The sequence below is a fragment of the Sorex fumeus genome, unplaced genomic scaffold (assembly GCF_029834395.1).
Source record: "Sorex fumeus unplaced genomic scaffold, SorFum_2.1 ptg000009l, whole genome shotgun sequence".
NCBI classification, from domain to species: Eukaryota; Metazoa; Chordata; class Mammalia; order Eulipotyphla; family Soricidae; genus Sorex; species Sorex fumeus.
In genome coordinates this window covers 14,456,696-14,482,575 of record NW_026606066.1, presented here as the reverse complement: position 1 = coordinate 14,482,575, position 25,880 = coordinate 14,456,696, and the positions used below count along the sequence as shown (strand labels likewise).

General features: G+C 37.8%; 1 protein-coding gene across 2 annotated transcripts in view; it reads left to right on the top strand.

Moving 5' to 3' along the window:
• The window catches only part of DPP4 (dipeptidyl peptidase 4), a 101,300-nt gene that overhangs the window by 10,626 nt on the left and 64,794 nt on the right, over positions 1–25,880 (top strand). For both annotated transcript variants that reach the window (XM_056110376.1, XM_056110375.1), the window contains exons 3-5: positions 22,308–22,403; positions 22,801–22,892; positions 24,318–24,398. In XM_056110376.1, the coding sequence (XP_055966351.1) occupies positions 22,308–22,403; positions 22,801–22,892; positions 24,318–24,398 (269 nt within the window). The remainder of the gene's footprint in view (positions 1–22,307; positions 22,404–22,800; positions 22,893–24,317; positions 24,399–25,880) is intronic.

Sequence of the window (25,880 nt, the reverse complement as noted above, 5' to 3'; positions counted from 1 at the left end):
AGATGGCTTTAATTATGTTGAGGAAGGTCCCCTCTATACCCATTTTGGCTAGGGTTTTCATCATAAAGGGGTGCTGGATCTTGTCAAATGCTTTCTCTGCATCTATTGATATGATCATAAGCTTGTTATCTTTTCTTTTGTTGATATGATGGATTATGTTGATTGATTTCCGAATGTTGAACCATCCTTGCATCCCTGGAATGAATCCTACTTGGTAATGGTGTATGATCTTTTTGATGAGTAGTTGGATTCTATTTGCTAGTAGTTTGTTGAGGATCTTTGCATCTGTGTTCATCAGGGATATGGGCCTGTAATTCTCTTTCTTTGTGGTATCTCTGTCTGCTTTTGGTATCAGTGCGATATTCGCTTCGTAGAAACTATTCGGAAGTGTTTTTGATATTTCAATTTCGTGGAAAAGCTTAAAGAGGATTGGGAGTAAGTCCTCTTTAAATAGTTGGAAGAATTCACTAGTGAATCCATCCGGGCCAGGACTTTTGTGCTTGGGGAGATTTTTCATTACCATTTCAATTTCCTTGATGGTGATAGTTCTGTTCAGGTATTCCAGGTCTTCTTTGTTCAGCCTTGGGAGTCTGTAGGAGTCTAGGAATTTATCCATTTCCTCGAGGTTTTGATGTTCCGTGGCATAAAGCTTCTCAAAGTACTCCCTGAGGATCCTTTGAATTTCTGTAGTTTCTGTTGTAATGACCCCCTTTTCATTTCTGATTCAGTTTATTAGGGTTTTCTCTCTCCCTTTCTTTGTGAGTTTTGCTAGAGGCTTATCGATCTTGTTAATTTTCTCTAAGAAAAAGCTCTTGGTTTCATTGATCTTTCGGATTGTTTTTTGGGTTTCCATCTCGTTAATCTCTGCTCTGAGTTTTATTATTTCCTTCCTCCTGTTCGGGTTGTGCTCCTTTTTTTAGTCCTTCTCCAAGCTCTTAAGCTGTGAGGTTAGATTACTTATGTGTGCTCGCTCCTCCTTCCTGAAGAATGCTTGTAGAGCTATAAACTTTCCTCTTAACACAGCTTTTGCTGTGTCCCATAAGTTTTGGTAACTCATTTTCTCATTTTCATTCGTTTCTAGGAATCTTTTGATTTCCTCTTTGATTTCCTGTCTAATCCACTCGTTGTTCAATAGCGCACTGTTTAATTTCCAAGTGTTTGATTTAGTTTTCTGTTTTTGTGTGTGATTTACTTCTAATTTCAGCGCATTATGGTCTGAGAAGATTGTTGATACAATCTCTATCTTCTTAATTTTATGGAGGCATGTTTTGTGGCTCAGCATGTGGTCTATCTTGGAGAATGTTCCATGTACGCTTGAGAAGAATGTGTATTCAGCTTTTTGTGGATGAAGTGTACTGTATATATCTACTAAGTCCCTTTCTTCCATTGTTTCCCTCAGATGAAGTATGTCCTTGCTAAGTTTGAGTCTGGTTGATCTATCAAGAGGTGACAAAGTGGTGTTGAAGTCTCCCACTAGTATTGTGTTGCTATTGATGTCTTTTTCCAAATCTATGAGTAGTTGTTTTAATTACTTTGCTGGTCTCTCATTAGGTGCATATACATTTATTATTGTAAGTTCTTCCTGTTGTACAGATCCTTTGATCAATAAGAAATGGCCTTCACTGTTTCTTATGACCTTCTTCACTCTGAATCGATGTGGTCTGATATTAGGATGGCTACCCCAGCTTTTTTATGGGAGCTGTTTGCCTGTAGGATTATTTTCCAGCCTTTGACTCTGAGTCTGTGTTTACTTTGACTATTGAGATGTGTTTCTTGAAGGCAGCAGAATGTTGGTTTCAATTTTCTAATCCAGCCTGCCACGCTATGTCTTTTAATTGGTGCGTTTAGCCCATTGACATTGAGAGAGATTATTGTTATGGGATTTTGTACCATTGTTCTGTTGAAATTTGGTGTATTTGAGGGGCCTTTCTTGCCTTAAATTAGCCCATTTAGTTGTTCTTGTAACCATGGTTTTGAGTCTATGAAGTTCCTGAGCTGTTGTTTGTCCGTGAAACTGTGTGTTCCTTCTATTATGAATGAGAGTCTTGCTGGGTAAAGTATTTTTGGGGAGGCATTTATTTCATTCAGTTTTTTCACTACCTCCCACCACTGTTTGCGGGCCATGAGGGTTCCATCAGAAAAATCAGCTGTGAATTTTAAGGATGCTCCTTTGTAAGAGATTTCTTTCTTCAATCTTGCTGCTTTCAGAATTTTGTGTCTGTCTAAGGTTTTGGTCATTTTGATCAGGATGTGTCGTGGGGTATTTTTATTCGGATTTCTTCTAGCTGGTACCCTTCAGGCCTCCTGAATGTGGTCACAAGTTTTCTTCAGCTCTGGAAACGTTGTAGCAATGATGTCTTTGACAGTTTCTTCTTCATCAAGGTTTTCTTCCCGTACCTCTGGGACTCCAATAATTCTTATGTTACCCCTCTTGGCTTCATCACGATCTTCTCTTGCCATCTGTTCCCGAATTGTGAGTCTCTTTTCCATTTTCTGCTCTTTTTCTGGAGAGTCTCTGAACTTCATCTTCGAGCTCACTGATTCTGTTCTCAGCAGCTGTTACTGTGCTGCTGAGGCCTACCACTGAGTTTTTCAATTCGCCTACGAGATTTTTCAGGTCTGACATTTCCGATTGCATTTTCCTCATTTCTGCCTTCAAATCCTCTTGTCTTCTATTGGCGTTGCTTTCCATTGTTTCTTTTAGTTCCCTAAGCATCCTAAGTAGCTCCCTTCTGAATTCCTTGTCAGAGAGGTTGTCTAACACTACAGTACTGTTGGTGTCATCTGGGCTAGACTCTTCAATAAGAAAGTTTGGTGGGCTTTTGCGTTGCTTTACCATTGTGACAAGTGTGGTTTAGTCCTTCACGTTCACTGTTACTATTCTACTTGATATGCAGTGTGAGTTAATATAGGCTTATGAGTTATTGGCTACTGTGTTTCTAGTGGCTGAGCTAAACTAGAGACGTTTCCATCTAAGAAGGTAGCTTATGGTTCCTATGGCATATGTAGTGGGAAAATATTTCGCGACTGTGTTAGCGGCCACAGCTCCGGAAAGAATCCCTGGGACTGGGCGAGGAGTTGGGAAGGTCTCCTGGTTGGAATGAGGAGACGTTCAGCTTTGTTGCCCAGAGCTGGGCCTCCGTGTCCGTCCCGCGCAGATCAGGGGAGAAAACCGGCTTTCTAGGAGATGGAGCTAGCTGTGCATGCCCAGAGAGGGTCCCAGGCCCTTGGGGGCAGGCTGTACCTGGTTGGAATAAGAGCCGTTCAGCTTTGTTGCCCAGAGCTGGGCCTCCGTGCCCGTCCCGTGCAGATCAGGGGAGAAAACCCCACTCTTTTATTTTTATTCTTTTATTCCATGCATGAAAGTCTAGTGTAGGTTTAGAACCTCTCTAAGGATTATATCCCTTAGTAACTAGACATACTATTTACTTTCTGGCATGTTGTTGAAAGTTTACTGTATGGCAGTTGTTGCTGCGGGTACAAGCGAACTGAACTTGAATAATAGTACCAATGGGCCTGCTCCTATGGGACTCCCCATTCCATACGTGGCAGGTAGTAGGCATGAATGTGAGCAATCTCAGATAATAATAAAAGACAGGATAAAATGAAGTGTGAGCTAGAGCAGTATTTCTCCACCAGTTTCCCACCAGGGACTCTTCTGACTTTGTCTTCTTCCTCTAAACCCCTGTCTGACCATTTCAGCCCCTAATCTCATGCATATATATACATATGCATATACATGTTGTTTTATACATACATATGTATATGTATATATATATCTGTATATATCAAACAAAATTATTTTAGAGGTTAGACATGTGGAAACATAAAGATGGAAGGAGGATAGAGCGACAAAGAAAAAGCCTTAAACTACTGTGTGGTTGAAGTAGTAAATTTTCTTTGTTCTCATGGCTATACTCTTCTCATATGAGTAAACCTGCAGTGGTGCCTTTGGCCTAAGTCCCCTAAGATCCTACTAGATCCACATGTCCTTCCCAAAGAAGAGCTCTGGAGGACCTTTTATATCATGCACACAGAATACTTCGTCACCACAGGTTCTCTCATTCAGCAAATGTTGCTTGAACGTTTTAATATGCGAGGCACTTTGTTAGTCACTTCACAGAGGTATAAAAGAGATACATATAACCCTTGTCTTCAAATGATTTACAATATTAAATGAAATATAAACATTAACTGTTATAAAAAGAGCTAAGTGCCCTGAGTTAATGATTAAAGCAAGCACTAAAGATCACATAATAAATGCTGCTCTGAGAAGTCCCTATAGAGACTTATTTATAGAGAACCAAGCATAAAAGGCTAATAGCTAAGAGGTCTGAGCAGAATCCCTTGAATCTTGGAGTCATCATACTGGCTCCCAGGCATTCAACCATGTTTTTGGTTGAAAATTCCTAGCCATCCCCTGTATAAAGGTTGTATCAGAATGTTTTTTTACCAAAAGTAAAAGCTGATCAAAATTTATCTTTAGCTATAAGGTCTTAACTTTCCTATTATTAGCTTATAACATAATGGAAAATATAGAAGTTATGCCATTTTAAAATGTGTTATTGTAGTGACTCAACATTCTCAAGCACTCTGGCTCTATCTTCCTTGCCATTCACAGATTGTTTCTGTTTGTTTTGTTTTGTTCTAACTTGTCCCACTATGGTTTAATACATAATTTACTTAATTCAAGGCCTGTTGATGATTCTGGTTCCCGTTAATATTTTGTTCTATCAGAAAATAGACATTTTTTTTCTGAGATTCCCCTAAACCAGAGCATTTACTTCGTGTTTTATTGTCCAAAATTTTGCCACCTGTCTATTTCTAAATTAATTCATTGTAGGAGGAATGAACTGCAAACTTTTATTATATTAGTAAAGACTCAACTTTCTAGAATGAGAAAGAAACATCTTCCTTACTATATGGGTGGGAGGGGGGAATAAAGTTGAATAGGAAGTTCTAAAATACAGAAATGTCAAAATCTATGAAAACAACACATAAACTAATTCCACTTTTCAAAAGTTTGAGATAAGCCAATTTTCTTTTATAAAAGGGCCTATATTAGTATTTTATTCGCTAATTAAAACATATCTACAGGAGCTGAAATGATAGTACAGAGGGTGATTGTCTTACACCTGACCAACCCAGGTTCAATCCCTGGCAGCCGATATGGTCCCCTGAGTCTGCCAGAAGTGATCCTTGAGTGCAGAGTAGGAAAATCCCTGAAGACCACAGAGTGTGACCCAAAACCAAATAAAAACAAACAAATAATATAGATAGATAGATAGATAGATAGATAGATTTATGGATTTAAGGTAGTAAGAGAATTCATACCTGGAACGTACTAGACCCATGTATAACTTTCAGCAGCACATGTTTCCTGATGAGCACTGCCAGTCCTTAACAGGCTTACATTATCTGGCAGTGTAAGCCGAGGAGTGGCACTTGATCCCTCATTTTTCTTGGGAGGCACTGACTAGTTAATGATGAATGAAAATAACATTCAGACGTTGGTTTATCAACAGACTATATATAAAAGCAACACAGCACCTGAGCTGTGAATATGGGTCATCTCATCTCCACATTATTTAATTTTTTTTTCCTTAGGGCCTGAGCAGTAATATAGCATATTGGGCACTTGCCTAGCACATGACCAACCAGGTTAGATATGCACCATATATGGTCCCCTGAGTCCTGCCAGGAGTGATCCCTGAGTGCAGAGCCAGGAGTAAGCCCTGAGCACTGCCAGGTGTGGCCCCAAAATAAAACAAAAGAAAACACTATTTGAATTATTTTTAAAATTTGTGTGAAAATAACTGCATAATAATATTATATGTTTCAAGTGTGTATCCTCATAAATTACCATCTGTAAAACTGTGCATTATATTTACCATTAAAAGTCTATTCTTTTACCAGAAATGGACAATTTTATATTATTGACCTATGTTCATAACATTCCTTTTTTTAAAAAATAAAGGGGGGGGAGCAGGAAGAAGAGGAAGAGAGTTCACGTGGTAGAACTAACAATCAAGTGACCTAGCATGAGAGAGGTTCTGAGTCCTGTTCCCGGCATAGAACAGTACTGGGAGTGGCCCTGGTGGCTCTGAGAATTCCCTGATTGAGCAGTGCAGCACCCTTGGGCTGGGCACTGTGTGCCACATTGGTCAGGTCCACATTGACAGGGAAGGCATGGAGGGAGGGAGGGAGGGAGGGAGGGAGGGAGGAAGGAAGGAAGGAAGGAAGGAAGGAAGGAAGGAAGGAAGGAAGGAAGGAAGGAAGGAAGGAAGGAAGAAAACTTTCTGGACTTCACATCTCTGTTAACTTTCATCCCCTTTCACTACTTTCTTTGTAAAACTCTTCACAAAATTAACTGCTGTCTGGAAATTCTCTACTCTCTATCAAACTCACAACATTAAGGCTTCTCCCCTTTGTGCTACTAAAACAGCCAAAGTTCCTAACCTCTGTGTTGCTAAATTTCAGAGCTCAGTTCAACCCCCAAGTCTCATAGTCCCTTTCATCTGGTTGTTCTTATATCCCTCTCTCTGTTTCCACTCTCTCCTACTTCTTCCTTCTACCTCACCTTTCATTATACTTAGGAAATTCAGCTAGTGTCTGACTTCCCATCCATGGATGACTGCTGACTTCTGTTTTGGGGACTTTTAAAACTCTTTCTACTAGGTAAGCTTGCATACTCCCACAAATTAAATTCCTTTACTTTTGTTTCTAACATTTCTACCTGACAGCTTCCAGGTTTATTTTTCCAGTCTTGATCTAGTTTTACGTTTTTTTTCTTTCAGTGGGCGTGGGATGAAACATTGAGCCTATATCCCACAGTACTCAGAGGTTACTTCTAGGGAGGTGCTCTGGAGTTTTTTCTGGTGGTTCTCAGGGGGCCCATGTGATGCTAGTGATGAAACTTGCATTTGCAGCTTACCAAACACCCACACAAGCCTTTTGAGTCATCCCCTTGATCCCAGACCTCATTTTTAAGCAATCTGTGCACATATGCAGCCACTAAAGTAGGCATGTCCATTTGAATGTGTTATTTACATCTCCAAAACTCTTTATCCACCAAATCTAGTCCTCCTTTAGCACATTTTGTCTCAGAAAATAGTGATTCCATTTGTGAGGTCAAAATCCTTTCAGTGCCCCTTTGCTCTTGGGCACTGAAGGATTTTCACACTCAATTAAATGGTCAACAACCCTACCTTTACCTTCAAGTTCTTTCAGAATATGTATGACCTTATTTCACCACACCCTCTGTTATCTTTACCTTTAACCTTAACTGTTGCACAAATATCCCTCTTTCTTTTTTTTAACTTTCTGACAGTGCATTCTTACCACCACAGGCAGGAAAATGTGGTAGGCAAAGTATAAAATGACTTCTTAAGATTTCCTTCTTCTCATGTACTAATCTCCACTTAATCTCTGAGATTATGAAAAAAACGCATTTTATTCTGATGATTAGGTTATGAGAAAAAGGAGATTACTTGGATGGACCTGAACTAATCACATATGAAGAGTTTAACAGTGTTTCTCTGGGTGCTCACAGATGTGATAGAGATTTGAGGCACAGAAAGGATCTACAGGCTATTACCAACTTCGACTACATAGAAAAGCTTGTGACAAGTAATAGGACTAGTCTCCAGGAGGTGAGAGAAAGCTAGCAGCTAGCAAAGAAATAGAGACTTCTGTCCTACAACTGTGTGGAACTGGATCCTACTATAAGTTAAAAGAATTTTTTCCACCCAGAGCCACCAGATGAGCATACTACCCACACAGTTGACATCTGATTATAGCCTCATGATTCCCAAGCAGAGACCTCAGTCATGTTAGGATGGACTTCTGATCTGTGGAACTTTGAGCTAATACATAGGTATATTGTATTTTGTCATTCCACTGGTGACCAGTTATTTTGCAGCAATAGGAAATTAATTCAATGATCATATAAAGCTATTAACATTATTATTTTCACAATCTCCCTGCTTGATCATTTCATGGCTTTCCTTCTCTCTAAAATATCAGAGTCCTCATGCTAGCCTCAAATTCCATGGAATCTGAGCTCCACAATCTCTCTGACTTCTCACCCATTTTCTCCCTCTCACTTATTCAGCCTTAGAGACTGTGCATGCAGCTCTTTCTGCTGGGATTCCTATTTCCCGTAGCCATTCACTGCTAAACTTCCCATTTCCTTCATATGACTGTGAAGATTCCACTTATCCCTCACCATACTTTTGAAAACAGTAGCTTCCCCAGCCTCAAACGGCTGCTTCTCTCCTTCTCAAACTGCTGCTTCTCTCCTTCCCTGACATACTTTCTCTATCTAACATCAGCATTATCTCCTGACTATTTTTACCTATGTCTTCTTTCATTAGAATGCCAATTGCGTAAGGGTAGTTTTTCAAGTTTTGCTCATTGATTTCTCTAGTGGTTTTATAACATCAAGGAATGTGCTGGGTGCTTATATTAGTTTGGGATAATAGGGCTGGGCTACCTAATGATTATCACAAACTGCATACTTTTAAATGAGATGCATTTAGGTACTCACAGTTATTGAGTCTAGAAGTCAAAAACCAAGGTGTCTCCAGATCCATGTTCTCTCTGAAAACTAAGATGAAGTAGCCTTCTGCTTCTTTTGAACTTCTAGTCTTTACCAGCAGGCTGTGATAATCCTTGCTTTGTAAATACATTATTCTGATTTCTCCCTCCATTTTTTATCTGCTCTTCCTTCCTCTATGTTTCCACATGGTCCCTTCATCTTATAAGGCAGTTGAAGCATGTCTGACATGGCTTTCTTAGAAGGACATCAGTTCTTGGACTTCAGCCCACCCTCATCAGTATGACTTCATCGTAACCAATAATATCTGTGAAACTTTATTTCCATGAGATTATATTCTAAATTTCCAGGAGAACCTGACTTGGGGGAAAGGACACTACATAACTCAATACAATCTGATAAGAATTTGGTGAATTAAAAGAATTACTTTTGTACAGCAAGTAAGGCATTTGCCTTGCACATGGATGACCCAGATTTGGTCCCCGGCACTGCATATGGTTTCCCAAGCAATGCCGGGAATGATTCCTGAGCACATAGCCAGAAGTAAGCCCTGAGCACTGCTGGGTATTTTCCAAAATCATAAATAAATATTAGAATTATACTATATATAAGGAAAAATAATTTAACAAATCATTTTATCTGTTGCTTAATTCTTATATTTTTAAATATGTTAGGGGATCTAGTTTTAGAACATAATTTCCTCCTGTTTATATAGTGTTAGCAACTGTTTATCCAATAAAGATAAACTTATTCTGTCAGCTTTTTTATAGTATATTTAAGACTTTTCAGATTAAATATTCAAGTAATAATAGAAGTTAATTTATTGGTAAATTTCATCTTGAGAAAATAAATTTTAAAGAAGAAGAGGAAGAAAGGTGCTGTGGTCGTATTGTTTAGTATAGATAGATAACATGGCAGGAGGAGGGATAGATAACATGGCAGGAGGAGGGAAGGTGAGACGATGAAAGTCAAAGATGTAGATTAGTGATTTAACTGGTTTATTAATAATATAATAAGAGACAAAAGGAGATGGAATGAGATGATGCCAAGCTCAAGGTGAATATTTTTAAGGTAGAGGCCCCCTGTGTGTGCTTAAAGACAGTAAGAATTAATCAGTGAGGGCTAATAAATGACAAAAAAACTGAAGATGTTTGGAGAAGAGATGAAAAGAAAGTCCTTTGGGGATCCACAAGAAAAGGACTTCCTGTACTGATAAGACCAACTTCTTCCTCTGAGTGCTGGGGAAATGGTTCTATAGTGGTCAGAAGGAAAGAAGATAGAAGTAGAAAGCACGGAATAAAACCAATCCACTATGGTGGCTTTTGCTCTTAGAAGAAACCATTGCATAATTTTTTTGCATAAATTCAAACTATTTTCAAGCCTGAGTTATTCAGCATTTTGTTATGTTTAAGATCTAAGGTCTAGAAAATATGAGGGAAATAAACCCTTTATAAAATATGCATGACTACTTTTTATGAGTTTGGGAAAATATGATAGGATTTATTGGATATTCACGAAGAGAGAATGAGGGTGGTACAACTTCCTTTCCAAGAAACTCATGAGTGGTTGATCCTTAGCAACAGTCCTTAGAGAAAGCTCTAAGGCCTTCAGGAGGAATTGTTACTCTTTGACTTTGTGGAAAGTAAAATTATTTTCTAATGTGACCTAACAACTTACCTAAATATAAATGATATTACTTCCATGAGCCTGGTTAATCTATAATAAATAAAAAAAAAGGCCCTCCGGTTGATCATCGATTTGCTCAAGCGGGCCCAGTAACGTCTCCATTGGAGACTTTGTTGTTACTGTGTCTGGCATATCGAATACATCACGGGGAGCTTGCCAGGCTCTGCCATGCGGGGTTAATCTATAGCAAACGACAAAACTATAGATATAGAAATCACTGTGTTTTATTCCTCTCCTAAATTTTTTAATTATTTAAAAGTGTTTATAACCATATTTTGGTTAATTATTGCCTTATCACAACACAGCTCTGAACAAAGTGTTTACTGGTCATGGGACTTGAGTCTAATTATTGTATGCACCTTATTCTTTTACATGTAAATAAGAATGAAAATAAGTATACACTATCAGTATTCTGAAAAATCTTTATAAGCATGATTTAAATTATTATTATTCATGTATTTTAAACAATATTTCTACTTTTGATGATTCCAGAGGCAGGTACTAAAATAACACTTATCTCATTCTTGAAAGTGTTGCTGGACAAGTCCTATAAAGAGAAGTTTCTGTGACAGTTATATTTTTCAACGATCTGTATGTATGTATGTATATATATATATATATATACACACACACGACAATTGTCATTGATAATAGGTAAACTTGTTGACTATGTATCTAACTTTTTTTGAAAATTTTTCAGTGATTCAGTATTAGGATTTTCCACTTTCCCAAATTAAAAGTGGAAATCGCTATCAATTTTCTCTCTAACAGAAATTTTTATCATGTTTAGCTTGCATTGTAATATCTAATGATATTTTACTGCAACTTCTGAGTTATTTTTCAAAAGAAACTAATTCTGTGCAAAAATCATTTTCTATTTCATGAACCTGTGAATTATTTATTCATGCAGTTAAGACACTTCCACCTTTCAACTGCTTCTCATCACCTTAGATTATAGTGGTCAGATCTTATTCATCTTTAATGGGGTATAAAAATGTTTGTAAATATTAAATTTGGCAGCTGTTGTGCTAATCTTGTTTATTCCAAGAAGAACCCTGTCAAGGGGAGATGGAAAAACTATTTTCGGGGAGAAAATGCATTTCAGAGAAAAATAACTCAGCCCTGATACTGGGCTGAACTCTTGTTTTCCTGTGCATACTATTTCCTGGTTCCTAATGGTGAGGGGGGTAGGGGGGAGGCAGGAGAGTAAGTTAATTCCTTGGTGTAAATTCAGGCCTCCCCTAATCCCCACTGGTCTTGCATTTCTTTAGAGGCTATAGATTTTTCCTTCTTGACATAATTTTGAGACATGAATATTCTTCCCACTCCCACTTTCACTTTTTTACTACATATTTTGATGTCTGATTCTGATACTGTTATTATTTTACGCAATTAAGTTTTCAAGGTCAACATCTCTCTCTCTCTTTCTCTCTCTCTGCGCACCAATCTTGAGAGCATTTTATTTTATTTTTCATTTTTTCCCGCAATTTTATTTTTTTTAACGCTTGATCACAATTCTTAGGTATGTTTATATAGGGTCTTAAAACTATAGCTAGTTCTCTCTCTCCTTTTGGGTGTTGTGGTTTGCAAAAGAGGCATTGAGTCGCAATCATGTTTGTCCATAGTCTACTTTCAGCATGCTTCTCCCATCCTGGGAGGATCCTCCCAACACCCTTTATTTGGTGCTCCCTTCTCTATCTGAGCTGCCTTTTCCCCTAGCATGTGTGTCTGGCCTCCAAGCCATGGAGCAAAATTCCTGGTACTAATCTTGGTCATTCTTGGGTGTTAGTCTCCTATTTTGTTACTTTATGTTCCCCAGATGAATGCAATCTTTCTATGTCTATCCTTCTCTTTCTGACTCATTTCCTTAACATGATACTTTCCCTGTAGTACCACTTGTATGTAAATTTCATGACTTCATCTTTTCTAACTGCTACATAGTACTCCATTGTGTAAATGTACCAACAGTTTCTTTAACCAGTCATCTGTTCTCGGGCAATGCCCTGCCACAGAGGCGGGGTGGCGGGGGGAATGGAGGGAATGGGGGGTGGGAGGGATACTGGGATCCGTGGTGGTGGGAAATGGGCACTGGTGGAGGGATGGGTATTTGATCATTGTATAATTGAAACCCAAGCACAAAATTTGTAAGTCTACAACTGTACCTCATAGTGTCTCACTAATAAAAATTTAAAAAGAAAACCTATAGCTAGTGTTAGACTTCCATATTTATAAATAAACGTTACCGAAACATAGCCACAGTCATTTACATGCTGTCTGTGCCTACTGCTCTTGATTGGATTTCACTCATAAAATGTTCCAATACCTATTCCTTTACCACTTGCCCTCCCACACCCACTATCTCTGCAGCCTGCCACTATGACACACACTCTCTCTCTCTTTCTCTCTCTCTCTCTCTCTCTCTCTCTCACACACACACACACACACATACACACACATTTTCCTTTCTTCCTTTTAGGCATTGTGGTTCACAATACTATTACTAAAAGGGTGGGTGTCATTCATTTTACCTCCATTCAACACTCAGTTCTTGTCCAGAGTGATCATTTCCAACTATCACTGTCTTAGTGAACCCTTCTCTGTTCTAACTGCAGAGCCAGGAGGATATTGTGTTACCCCTGAAAAATACTTTATTTTATAGGTAAGATATCAGTGTTTATATATCAGTTGGGATACAATGACATGGCCAAAAGAGAAAATATGGTAGATTTTTCAACAGTAAAATTTAATATAAAAGTTGATTATACAAATTTAAAAAAAAAACGGGTCAGAGTTAACCCAGAGTTAGTAGGTTAGCACTTGGGAAGAAACGAAGAAGAGGGACATAAAAGATCCTGGGCTCAGTACTGTAAGGGGCATGAGATATCCTGATGATTCTGGAATTAGGAGAGGAGGCATGATGAAGCAGACTCAGGTTTTCCAAAAGAAAGTAGCTGGTGGTTGTGACAGGTGCATGCTGACAGTATCAGAAAGAAAATGAAAGTCCCTCCTTTTCTCCTATGAATCCATTCTTCTCTATTTTTCCCTAATGGCATACCTCATAGGAAGTCTTTAGACACAAAGGCCCAGGAAAATAAGTCTCCTTCTTAGCATTACAGAACAAAGAATAGAAGCATACATTTTGAGCTGAAACACAGTATGTAGGGGCTGGAACAATTGCACAGTGGGTAGGTGTTTGCCTTGCATGCAGCTGACCCGGGTTCGATTCCCAGTATCCCATATGGTCCCGCGAGCACTGTCAGGTGTAATTCCTGAGTGCATAAGCCAGGAGTAACCCCTGTGCATTGCCAGTGTGACCCCAAAAAATCAGTATGTAAAGTACTGGCCTAGACTAAGAGATAAAAGATAGCTTGGTGACAGCTGGTCATAGACTGGAACCTGAACCACTAATGTAGACCCTTCTGGCAAAGTGCACCTGTTCTCCTAGGACTATGGTCACCTGGCGCTCATAATACTGGTATGTAGAACTTGGTTCATTTGTTTGTGTTCCTCAGTTGTTGTCCTAATATTTATTTGCATGGTTTGGCTTCTATCTTTTTATTCAAAACTTTTTTGAATTAAACTTACAATGTGTCAGCTACTGTTCCAGGCTCTAGTAATATAATAACAAATAAAACAGAGCACTGCAAAACCAGTACCCTCATAAAGTTTACGTTCGATCAAGGAAGGCAGGTAGTACACAAGACAAATAGTAAATTAGATATCACTGCCAAGGGAAGGCCAATACAAAGTTGATATCAAACTACAGTGATTATGCTCATAACAAAAATTTGTGAGTATTTTTAGGGTTAGCCCCAGCTGTGCTCAGCAAGTTACTCCTGGCTTATGCTCAGGATTTACTCCAGGGGATAGAACGGGGATCAGCAGCATGCAAAGCAAGTGCCTTATGCCCTGTGTTATCTTTCCTACCCCTCTAACAAAAAAAATTGATCATCTGACACTGATATTAGAGTACCTTATAGATTACACAGACCCAGGTCTACAGGTTCCAGCTCAATGATAATGCATTTCTCACAAGCTACTTGGTATACCTGGATGTTTCTCTTATTTAAAAGTAAATATAGTGAGTGTGATTGAATTCTAATGTTCTTGAGTCATTAGAGAAATAGCAATCTTTACAAAACCCAAAATTCCACTAAGCAAAATGCTTTCTTTCTTTGCTATGAACTGCTGATGTCCACTGTGGATGCTATGGATGTTATTAGACTTCTCAGTGGGAGAAAGCAATGTTCATTGGTACTGGGATTAGATTGTTCTTATCCTAGATGTTTTTACAATATGATGCTCATATGAAGTCTCAGGAGTGTTGGGGTCACGTACATAGTTAAACTAAATGGGTATTATTTTACTGCAGTTTTATTCTACTCTCAGTACCACTCTTAGGTCTCCAGGGGAGAGATTCTTTTTTCAATTTTGTACTTGATTGTCTTGCACATACTTGGAACAAAATATAATAGCATAATTGAAGAAGGAGAGATTCTTAAATTTTAAGCCCTAAGCTCAAATACACACACACACATACATACACACATATACACACACACACACCCACATAATCCCACTTTATCATTGAAATCCCTATGGGATGGATAATGCTATTATTCTGAATTTGTAGATTAAAAATTGAAGTTTTGAAATATTTGGTAATTTTCCCAAGGTCCCAGTGCAAGAAACGAATCTAGGCTGAAATCCAGGCTCTCTAATTTCAAAACCAACAGGGACTAAACCTCTTATTGGTATTTGTTGAATCAAATACCAATGACGGGTGGTAGCCTCCATCTGTTGCTGCATAAGTAAGGGTCTGATGAGGCTTCTGGTCAATTCTGCCTACTTGATTTTTCTTCCTCTGCTCTTATGTCAAAGTTGCTGTTTTGCTAGATCAAATCCTAAATTAAACTCACTTTATTTCTTTAGCATCAGTATAAAATGTTAACTGGTTACCATATGGAACACAAGAACTTTATAGCCAGATATCTTTTTCCTGTGTTTAACAACTTTATGAGTTTGAGCTATAAAGAGCACATTTTTCTTTAGTTGCATTTCATTAGCCATTTATTTACTAAAGCAGTTTGTTATCAATGTGTATTAACTATTTTAAAATATCTTATAATCATAAAGTAGCAATTTATAAAAGCTGGAATATTCTGTAGCACACTCTTACTTAGGTCTGGTCATTCTGTAATTACTTTTATTTAGGAAAAATTATTTAGTAGCAAGGATTTATTAAGATGTCATACATTTCGATGAGTGTATTAGGTAGAAACATTTCAATAGCTACTGTTCTATCATTTTGACTGATAAAAATGACATTTTTTGTGGTTCAACATAATCTCTTCCTCAACCAAAGAAGTATAGTTATTAACCTTTTTTGATTCTTGAATTAAAAAAGGAGTGAATCTAAGAGTTTCTGTATACGCTGATGGGTAACATATGATTAAATGCTTTACTTGGCTAGCACACTGCTTTGAACTGATAAGTCAAATGAACGACATGTCCCAGGCCCACCAGGAAAACCACACAAGCAGCCAAAGACCTTCATCTGTTGCCACAGCAGTGCCCCATCAGTGAGCAAGTAGACAAGAAAGAGGAAATGTGAGCATGTCCTCTAAGTGTTTGACAGAATAGGTTGTAACTTGGCAGCAAACTATGAACTTGCTAAAGGTCAAAACCTGGACTTGGCACTCATGTCTCACAGAACTCGCTTATCTAGATGTTTCAAAAGTATCTTCCAACGTGCACTGCTTATCAAATGGCAAGGCAAAAAACAAGGAACATTTGTTGTTCCACTTGCTCCAATTTCGCAGTACTGTTCTGCTACTGGGAGCCAGAATATGGAAACTGACTTGCAGGGTCATTGTAAAGAGCAAAAGGAGCCCAATACAAACAAAGGGTGGCCTGGGTCTTCCCAGATCTCCTAGGTCAAAGTGGGAATTTAGCCTTAAGATTGACATTGGAAGCATCAGCAGCTGGACCAAAATTTATTGAGTCTCATTTAAGCAGAAGAAAACTTGATGTGGTAAAAACTGTGAGATTTTGAAAAGCTGTGGTCTGATGAGAGAATGGAATGAGCAACCTCTGAGATGGACGAGAATAAATGTTGCACAGAAAGTCATCATGAATAGAAAGACTAGCATCTGGGGCAGTAGGTGACATTATGGGAAATTTTGCACCAAATATTTTAATATTCTTTTATTTTTGTTTTGTTTTTGATTTGGGGGGCACACCTGAAAGTGTCCAAGGACTCCTCCTGGCTCCATACTCAGGGTAGCTCCTGATTGTACTTGGGGGAACATGCAGCTCCAGAGATCAAATCTGGGCCTCCTGAATGCAAAAACTTTCAGCCATTTTAGCTTCTCCCCAAAACTTCTCATCCAATGCTCCATATGAAAACATGCTATCCTTGGGTCAACACCTTTATGAGAAATAACATTTAAGTTACATAGAACTGTATGTGATTTTTCATAGATACTCAGTTCCCTCTCATACAAAATTACATCAGTGATAGATCTATGTTGGAATGTCTTTTATTTTATATGCATTTATCATATATATGCATGAATATGGACTAAATATATGTGCATATGTATATATATATTGACTATATATTTATACACATAGTCAATTTGGTCTGTTTTAATTAAGAAAGTTATAGAACAGGTGACTTATAAAACAAGTTTAGGGTCCTAAAAGGTAGTACAGGGATTGAGGCACTTGATTTTGTGCTTAGTCAACCTAAGTTCAATACCCAGCACCATATTTGGTCCCTAAAACACCAGCAGGAGTGATCCTTGAGCATAGAGTGAGGACTGAACCCTGAGCACAGAGCCAGGAGTGATCCTTGAGCACTACCATATATGGCCTCCCAAACAAAAACAAGTGAAAAAGACATCCCAAATCCTAATAAATTAAAATTTATTTATCACAGAGAGGCTGAGAGTCAAAGTCAAGTGCTAGCGGTTCAGTGTCTGGAGAGATCATATTCACTATGTCCTCACATTGTAGGATCAAGAGAGCTCTCTGGGGTGAATTTATAAGAGCAATCATGAGATTTCCACCTTCACTACCCTCATGAATTGATCACCTCCCAAAGTCTCCATATTCTTAACACTATCATTGTGGGGGTTAATATTTCAACATATAAATGAGGTGTGGATAAACACATTCAGACTCTGAAACATATATGAGTGTGTATGTGTGTGGGTGTGTCTCTGTGTGTGTGTTGATGCCCTCTTCCTGACTATGGGGAACATCATCACCAGTAACAGGTCATTAGACCAGGTAGCAATTGGCACTGGCCATGCAAAGTGTGCTGCCCTGGCTCCTGATACATCTCAAATGTCCATTCATCCAGAAGGAGGTAGCCTGGGCCCTGAGTGTGGCCAAGGAACCCTGCCAGCTCATCTCTTTTGGAATACTGCCTCTCTTGGTGGTACTGCTGAAAAACAGGGAATTTCAAGTTCAGATAGAGGCTCTCTGAACATTAGCTTACTTTACAATGAGGAAAACCATGGACCAGTTAGTCCATCTTGTCCTGGTCAGTTAATCCATCTTGTCCAGTTGGTATCTTGCAACCTCTGGTGAATCTGCTCACCATCAAAGATGCAAAAATTGTGCTTATCATCCTCAGCATCATCTACATCTTCCAGGTCACCAGAACCTGGTTGCTTTATTCAGAACCAAAGCCCATGTCTTTTGGTATAAGAATTCATTGAAGTTCATTGAAGTTGATATAGAGTTAAGGACTTGTAACTCCACAAAAACCCAAAGATCACACTTCCTGCCTCCAGAATTATGGGGAGATACCTATGTGAGGAAGAAAAAAATGGAGCACAAATTCAGTCCTGGACACAGAACAAGAATTTTTAAAGTGTTTTACCAACAAACCAAAGCTCCAAAACTCCTAAACCATCTCACACCTTGAAGATTAACTTCTTTTTTTTTTTTGCCTTTTCAAAACTTTTTTTTATTAAAAAAATTTTTTAATAGTGAGACATCATGAGGTACAGTTGCAGACTTACACATTTTTGTGCTTGGGTTTCAGTTATACAATGATCAAATACCCATCCCTCCACCGGTGCCTGCACTTTTGTGTGTTAATATGTATAAGTGAAGCTTTTTTATTTTTTATAAAATTAAGTTTAATTAAATGCTCACTTTCATACCCACAAGAAGTGTGTTTGTAGAGTCAGAGCATTTGCCTTGCACATGGCTGATCCAGGTTCGATCTCCAGCATCCCAAGTGGTTTCCTGAGCACTGCCAGGAGTAATTTCTGAGTACAGAGCCAGTAGTAACTCCTGAGCATCACCAGGTTGGAGCCAAAAAGACCAAAGAAAAAAAGTGTGTATGTGAATTGCTTTATTTAGACATTTGCATGAGCAGTTAGTTTTATGGTTGTGACTATATATAACTATACTTTGAATTATACTAATTTGGGGCCATTTTTTGTTCATTAAAAGCAATAGCTCTTGAGTATTTTTCAAATAGTGGTTGCTTTATATTTGATATATGAAAGGATGATCAGATGAATACAAATCATTGAGGGCATCTAGTGAGAAAATCTAGATATGTAGTTTAGTAATTGAATATGAAATTCAAACAATATTTAAAGCACATGGCTTGTTCTTTTTAAATATGATTTGCTTTATTTTGGGAGATCCCTCCCAGCGGTGCTCAGAGGAACTTGTAGTGCTCCAGCCCACTGAGCTTTCTCCTCAGACCAAGACTTTATTTTTTGTTGGAAGTTTGACAAGTCCAAAAGCTGATTTTACCCTTTTGCTGTAATTTTTGCTCACAAACACAAATGTCTCACTAACGTTAGGAGAAAAATGGAGGACTGAAATGGAAATAAAAAGATAGGAGTTAAAATTTCTTTAACTTTGCAAACTATGCCTTTAATAGTCAATGAAGTAATAAAATGAATATAGAAATTTATCAATTTAAGCTTAAGCTTTTGGAGATAGAAACAAGACTGTGGTGTCTGATTGGAGACAAAAAAAATAAAACCTCTATAACAACTCTTGAAGACTATTTATTGTGAAAATTATCATTCCATAGATTTTAAAGTAAAAAACAAAATAAGTTTCTTAGTTTTTTTAATTCTAAAAATATTAAGAACTGAAGTTATAGAAATATTATGTATAGAAATATTATGATGGTAGCTAATTTTGTGATGGCAAATAATTTTGTGTATATATGGGTAAAATGAATTTGGAAAAAGACTTTTAGTAAATTTAGTATAAAAATATGAAAATTCCTCAAATAAAACTCAAGAAAGACTGTGCCATCAAAGAAATCCTGACCTACCTGAGTAGTGTGTGCACGCGCGCGCGCGCGCACACACACACACACAGAGTTATCAACACAAATCATTTAGAAATGAGGCAAATGAATTGAAGTGTTCATGAAAGTGATGGGAGTTGGGGCTGTTGAAATCAGAGAAGCAGTTGAAGACATTCTGAGAAGTGACTTAAGACAAGGAACAGTGGTGAAAAAAGTCAAGAAAATCCACGTTCAGTAGGCAGTATGACTCAGTTTGTTCATGCAGGAGGAGAGTGATAAGCTTAAAGAGTCTCACATTAGTGGAGGCTGCTTCAGGTAAAAGTTTTATTTCTCTTCTAGGCCATAAAGAATCATTAAAAACTTTGGGAAGGGGTTGGAGCAATGGCACAGCGGGTAGGGCATTTGCCTTGCACACAGCTGACCCAGGTTCGATTCCCAGCATTCCATATAGTCCCCCAGCACAGCCAGGAGTAATTCCCGAGTACATGAGCCAGGAGTAACCCCTGAGCATCACTGGGTATGACCCAAGAAGCAAAACAAAAAAAAACTTTGGGGAGATCATTTGGCAGGGCTTGAATGATAGGGTCTGGGGTTTGAACCTGAGTTGGCTGCATGCAAGTAAAGAGCCCTACCCACTGTACTTTGGTCCCAGCCCTGAAAGTCTTATTTTAGGAAAATTACTCTAATTAGTGTTGCAGTGGCGGAATTTAAATAGGAGAACCTAATCATGGCGATTCCTGGAAAAATGATTTTGCAGGAAGAGTCAATAGGATTGGCTGAATAAGGGTGTTGCTTAAAGAAAGGCAGGCAACAAAAACAACTTTCAAACTTTAAATTTAGGACACAAGTAGCAAAATAGAAAAAAAGCATAGAATTCCTTTGGGAAATTTAATTTGGAAAGAAGATGATTATTTTAGTAAGTTAAGAATTGAGTGGGCATTTGTGGGTTGTAGGAAGACAAAACATGAGACTAACACCCAAGGACATTAGAAACAAGGGCTAGGAGGATTGGTCCATGATTGGAAGCCTGTTTTGATCACTTGGGGAAAAGAGAACTGAGATAGAGAGGCACCACTATGACAATGATTGTTGGAAATGATCACTTTGGATAAGAACTGCTTGCTGAAAGTAGGTAAAGAATCAAACATGATATTCCCTCAATATCTGTTTTGTAAACCATAAAGCTAAAAGGAAAGTAAAGGGGTTGGGGAGAGAAAGAGACAGAGAGAGACAGAAAGAGAGAGACAGAGACAGAGACAGAGAGAGACAGAGAGACAGACAGAGACAGAGACAGAGACATACAGATAGACAGAGATAGACAGAGACAGACAGATAGACAGACAGACAGAAAGGCAGGCAGGCAGGCAGAGAAGAAAAGTGCCTGCCTTAGGGTATTGTGGGAAGGAAACTATGGTCATTGGTGGTGGGAAATGTACACTGGTAGACTCATGCTATGTTTTCTTACATCCTACAAATGAGTGCAGTCATGAGTATTGGAATATTGTATGACTGAAATCCACTCATAAACAGCTTTGTAACTGTGTATCTCATGGTTACTAAATAAAAGTAATTAAAAATAAAAATAAAAGAATTGAGTGGGGAAAAGTCAGCTACAAATATCAACACAATACTGAATATATAAACTTGGTTTGTGGTTGCCTAAGGTAATGAGTACAGATTTTATCAATTATTTAATTTGAAAATATATGTGAAGCTCAGAAAATCACATTCTCTGGAATTATTCAGAAGGAATGAAGGAAGGAAGTAGAGAGAGAAAAGCAAAGAAACTTAAGATCATCAAGACATCTATCTACCTTTAGCGGTTAACAAATTGAATCAAAGCAGGAAAGTGAAAAATTGTGAGCAGAGAGTTAGGAGGAGAACTGACCTGAATTCAAAATAAGCTCCATCAAAATTTCCATCAAATTCAAGGAAAAGTGGCCATAGAAACATAGCATCACAGAACCGGATGATCAGATGACTTAAAGATTGAAGTCAAAGATCTGTGCTGAATGAGGCTTGAAAATGAAACCCAGGGCCTCATAAAAGGATGCTCTAGCTTTCTGCTGTCTGATACATCAAAAAATAGTGATTGATGGGAATTGTGGTGGCTGAATTGGTAACCATAAGGACATGCCAAATTTCAAAGATCTAGTATGAAAAAAAGGGAAGTGAAATATCTCTTTACTATCTTTTAAGTATTAATTACAAGTTAAAATGACATTTTTGTATTACTTAGCTAAATAAAACATACTATTAATTTCAAAAATGAAAAATGAGAAGCATTGTATAATTTCACTCATGAGTGCAGTGAAGAACATAAAACTGATGAATGATGAAACGTAATAGATATATAAATTAGTAAACATTGGCATCAGAACTAATGTTGCCTGACAGGAAGAGGAGTACAGAGGATAAGAGAAATGGTGATATTAAAATTTTTTAATTAAATATTTTTATCTTAGCCTTTAAAATATGATTATTAAAAATATAACAACTTTGTATTTTCCCGTGGCATTGTTGATATAGATTATAATAATGAAATGTTCTAATATAGCAGTGATCTATTATAGTGAAATATATCCAGACAAGTATGCTTTAACAGATAAATGAATTTTTCAATCCATCAGTCAGAAGTCTTTGAAAATGTGTTTTGCATTTATTTTGTGACCAGTGTATATTAAGGGAACCATTTTTAAATCTTATCCAAATTCTGATTTTGCTGAACAGTTGCTCTTTTTTTTTTTTCTCTCCCTCAACTGACAGACAAAGATGTAATTGACAGCCGCAGAACCTACACTCTAGAAGATTATCTAAAAAGTACCTTTAGGACAAAGTTCTACTCATTGCTGTGGATTTCAGGTAAGGATTTGGGAGAAAGGGAGTAGGTTTTTAAGCATCTGTTCGTTCTTGGTAGTTTTTGAGGCACATTTTTAATGGAACTAAGGAGATATCCTTGATTTTAAAAATACTTTGGGAAAGTACGTTTTTCCTAGTTAGGGCTACAAGGGGAGATAAGACAGAAACTATTTATTTGATATATATTATAAAATTTTGAATGTGAGTTGAAGCCTTGCCAATAATTATAGAAAAATGAATGCGTACTAGTGTAATATTCATCATGTAATGTTTTTCTAACAGAAATGTTTGCTTAGTACTCATGTGAACTTACATCTTAAATTTTTATTGCATAACATTTATCTTACAAAGATGTTTAATAGAAACTTGAAATAACGATCTGGCCATTTTCTTTCTTTAGATAGTGAATATCTCCACAAACAAGAAAATAATATCTTGCTATTCAATGCTGAATATGGAAACTACACCACTTTCCTGAAGAACAGTACATTTGTATGTTTAATCACATAATTAATTCATGCTTTAAGGAAATTCTGAGGAATTTTTTTCATAACCTTTCAAATCATGAGTTGAGATCATCTCTCATCCTGTTGGACTCTGCAGCATATGGCACAGTGGATCTTTTTCTCCTTGAAATGCTCCCTGTCTTGCCTATTCTCTACTCTCCTTTGATGATTCTTCCTCCTCTGCTCATACTACTAAGTGTAAGTGCTCTTGGAGACTCTTCACTGACTGCCTTCTCTCCTTTCTTCACATGCTCTCCTTCAGTGAATTTTATCTCCTTCCACAATGACGGTATTCCCTTTCTTTACTTGATTCTCAAATACACAGTTTTAACACTAACCTCCTCCCAAAGCCTAAACTCAATCTCTGTCAGTTTTCTAATGAGTTTGCTGACTCCTGCATGCATTTGTACCTGAAGCTAAACAAGTTCTCCCCTTCACTCTCTTGTAAGTTAAAAGCTTCCTTTCCCCCTCCATCCAAACCACTAAGCTCTACGTTTCTAGCTAAATCTTAGAATTCCTCTTGATTTTGCTGTCATATTTTATTTTCAGCTACTCATTAAACCCCATTTTCCCTGTGTAATATCAAGTGTTTTTCACAGTTCCACTTCTATAGATATGGTCCAAAACCTTGTTTAATCTTTTGGTATTATATTCTGTGTTTCTGTCTTCATCCTACAAACCAGGGACTACTGTATTATCCAAATCTAGGACTGATGCAACTCATTTCACCTCATTTCATCTCATTTTATCCTATCCCATCCCATCCCATCCCACCCCACCCCATCCCATCCCATCCCATCCCATCCCATCCCATCCCATCCCATCCCATCCCATCCCATCCCATTTCATCCCATCCCATCACATCATATCCCAACCCATCCCATCGTGTTCCAACCCATCTCATCCTGTTCCATCTCATCCCATGTCATCTCATCTCACCTCAGTTATTTTGTTACTAAGTATCTTTATAAAAGACAAATGATTCTATTACTTTTCATGTACCAAGAGTAGTTTATAGTTTTACTAGTTTTATAACCCCTTTAATCTTCTTTTCTGACATACTCTATACCATATTTAAAGATTATACATAATCTTTAAATAGTCTCTGAACATGTATACCCTGTTACATCTGGGCTGTTGTTCACATATTCTTCTCCTGACAGGGGAGTTTCTTCCTGTTTCTGATACCATCTTTGGAAATCTTTGTCTTTATCAGAATTAACCCTTCACTCCTTGAATCCTGATTATCATCCTCCTTGCATTATGGTGGTTTGGGGAGGTTTATTGCTGTCTTTCCTAAGCTGGGGCTCCCACGGCACCAATCACATGTCAAAAATAATGTCCTGTACATAGTGCTCAGTAATGACACTAAATAACTTTTTAATTGTTCTTTCTTCTATTTGATTGCCAGGAACAATTTGGATATACCATAAATAATTATTTAGTCTCTCCCGATAGACAGTTTGTTCTCTTAGAGTATAACTATGTGAAGGTAAGAGAAATGCTTTGTTTCTGTGATATTTAATAAATATGAATAAATTGTTTTGTAACTAATTTTGTATCTAGGATTATTTAAGATAAACACAATATAATACAATGTAAACTAAAACTTCATTAATTCAGCATCTAAAAACTTGTTCATTAAAGAAATTCCCATCAAATGCTCCTTAAAAAAGTAATTTTCAGATACTAATCATTATGAATATTATAGATACTGAAGACATTAGTTAATAAAATAGAATTTATAATAAGCATATATTACTTAAATTATATATTTTACCTGACATGTGAATCAGTAATGCTTCTCAAACTTTACTAAGATCCTAAGCATTTGCTTTGCAGAGTGAAACTTGAGCCCCGGAGATAGCTCAAAGGACTGAGTGCATGGTTTGCATTCAAGAATCCTAATTGACTACCTGGCACTGCGTGGTACCTGGAGCACCACCAGCAGGGACCCTACTTTTCCTCTTCAAAAGAGAAATACAATCCTCATACTCCTAAGATTCTCTTTGGGGGAAGATGGGAAAAAGACTCCCAAGTGGTGCTCACGAGGTCCTAGGTACACACTTATGATGCTTAGTCAACTGAACCATTAGTTCCAGTACAAGGACCCAAGGATATAATGCTGCCTGACTCTATAGTGCCAGGGATACTGGCACCACCCTAACATTGCTGCAGGCATCCAGGGGCATGCCTAGCCCTTCGTGGGAGTCTCCAAAGCTGCATATAGCGATGCTCGATGCCCAGGGAACCATATAAGGACAGTCATTGAACCTGTGTGGGATGCATGCCAGACAAGCACCCTTACAAGCACCCTTTACTATCACCCTGCGCCATCCTGAAGTGATTCTGCAGTGTTGTCTCTAACACCTCCCAGCATACAGGACCCACCATATACAAACCATTCTAAAAGGGAACCTTAGCTCTGGCCATCAGTGCCCTGAAGGGAGCACTCAGCTAATTCCAGTCTCTCAGCCCCAAATTCAGATTCTCAGGGAAGCATATAGGTAGCTGCAAAGTGGCAGCAACAGAATCTACAACCTGGGGTTATTGGAGGACTTGACAAATGCTGTTGAGTGTAGGAAATGTTGAGACATGTAGAAAAATGAAAAGCCTGTGGAGAAAACTCTGCACTGCAAACAATACAAAGTTAGGGATACCCAACTCTGATGTTTGTCTAAAATAAATGATAAGTACTCAGTGTTTTGTCTAAAATATATAACAAGTGCTGAGTCATCCCAAAACCAGATTGTGCTGTTCTTGAGAAGCAAACCAGTTCCTTCTAAATTTCCCATTTTGGGATGGTGACTTCCTGTCAAAATTTTTACCCGGAATGACCATACTGGACTCCATTTATGAACAACAAAATTTTACTAGATCAGCTACAATCAAATCAGAGTCTGTAGCAATTTTAGAAAATGTCTTTCTAAATCCAGTGTCTAGTGAATAAAGTAAATAAAACACTGGAATATAT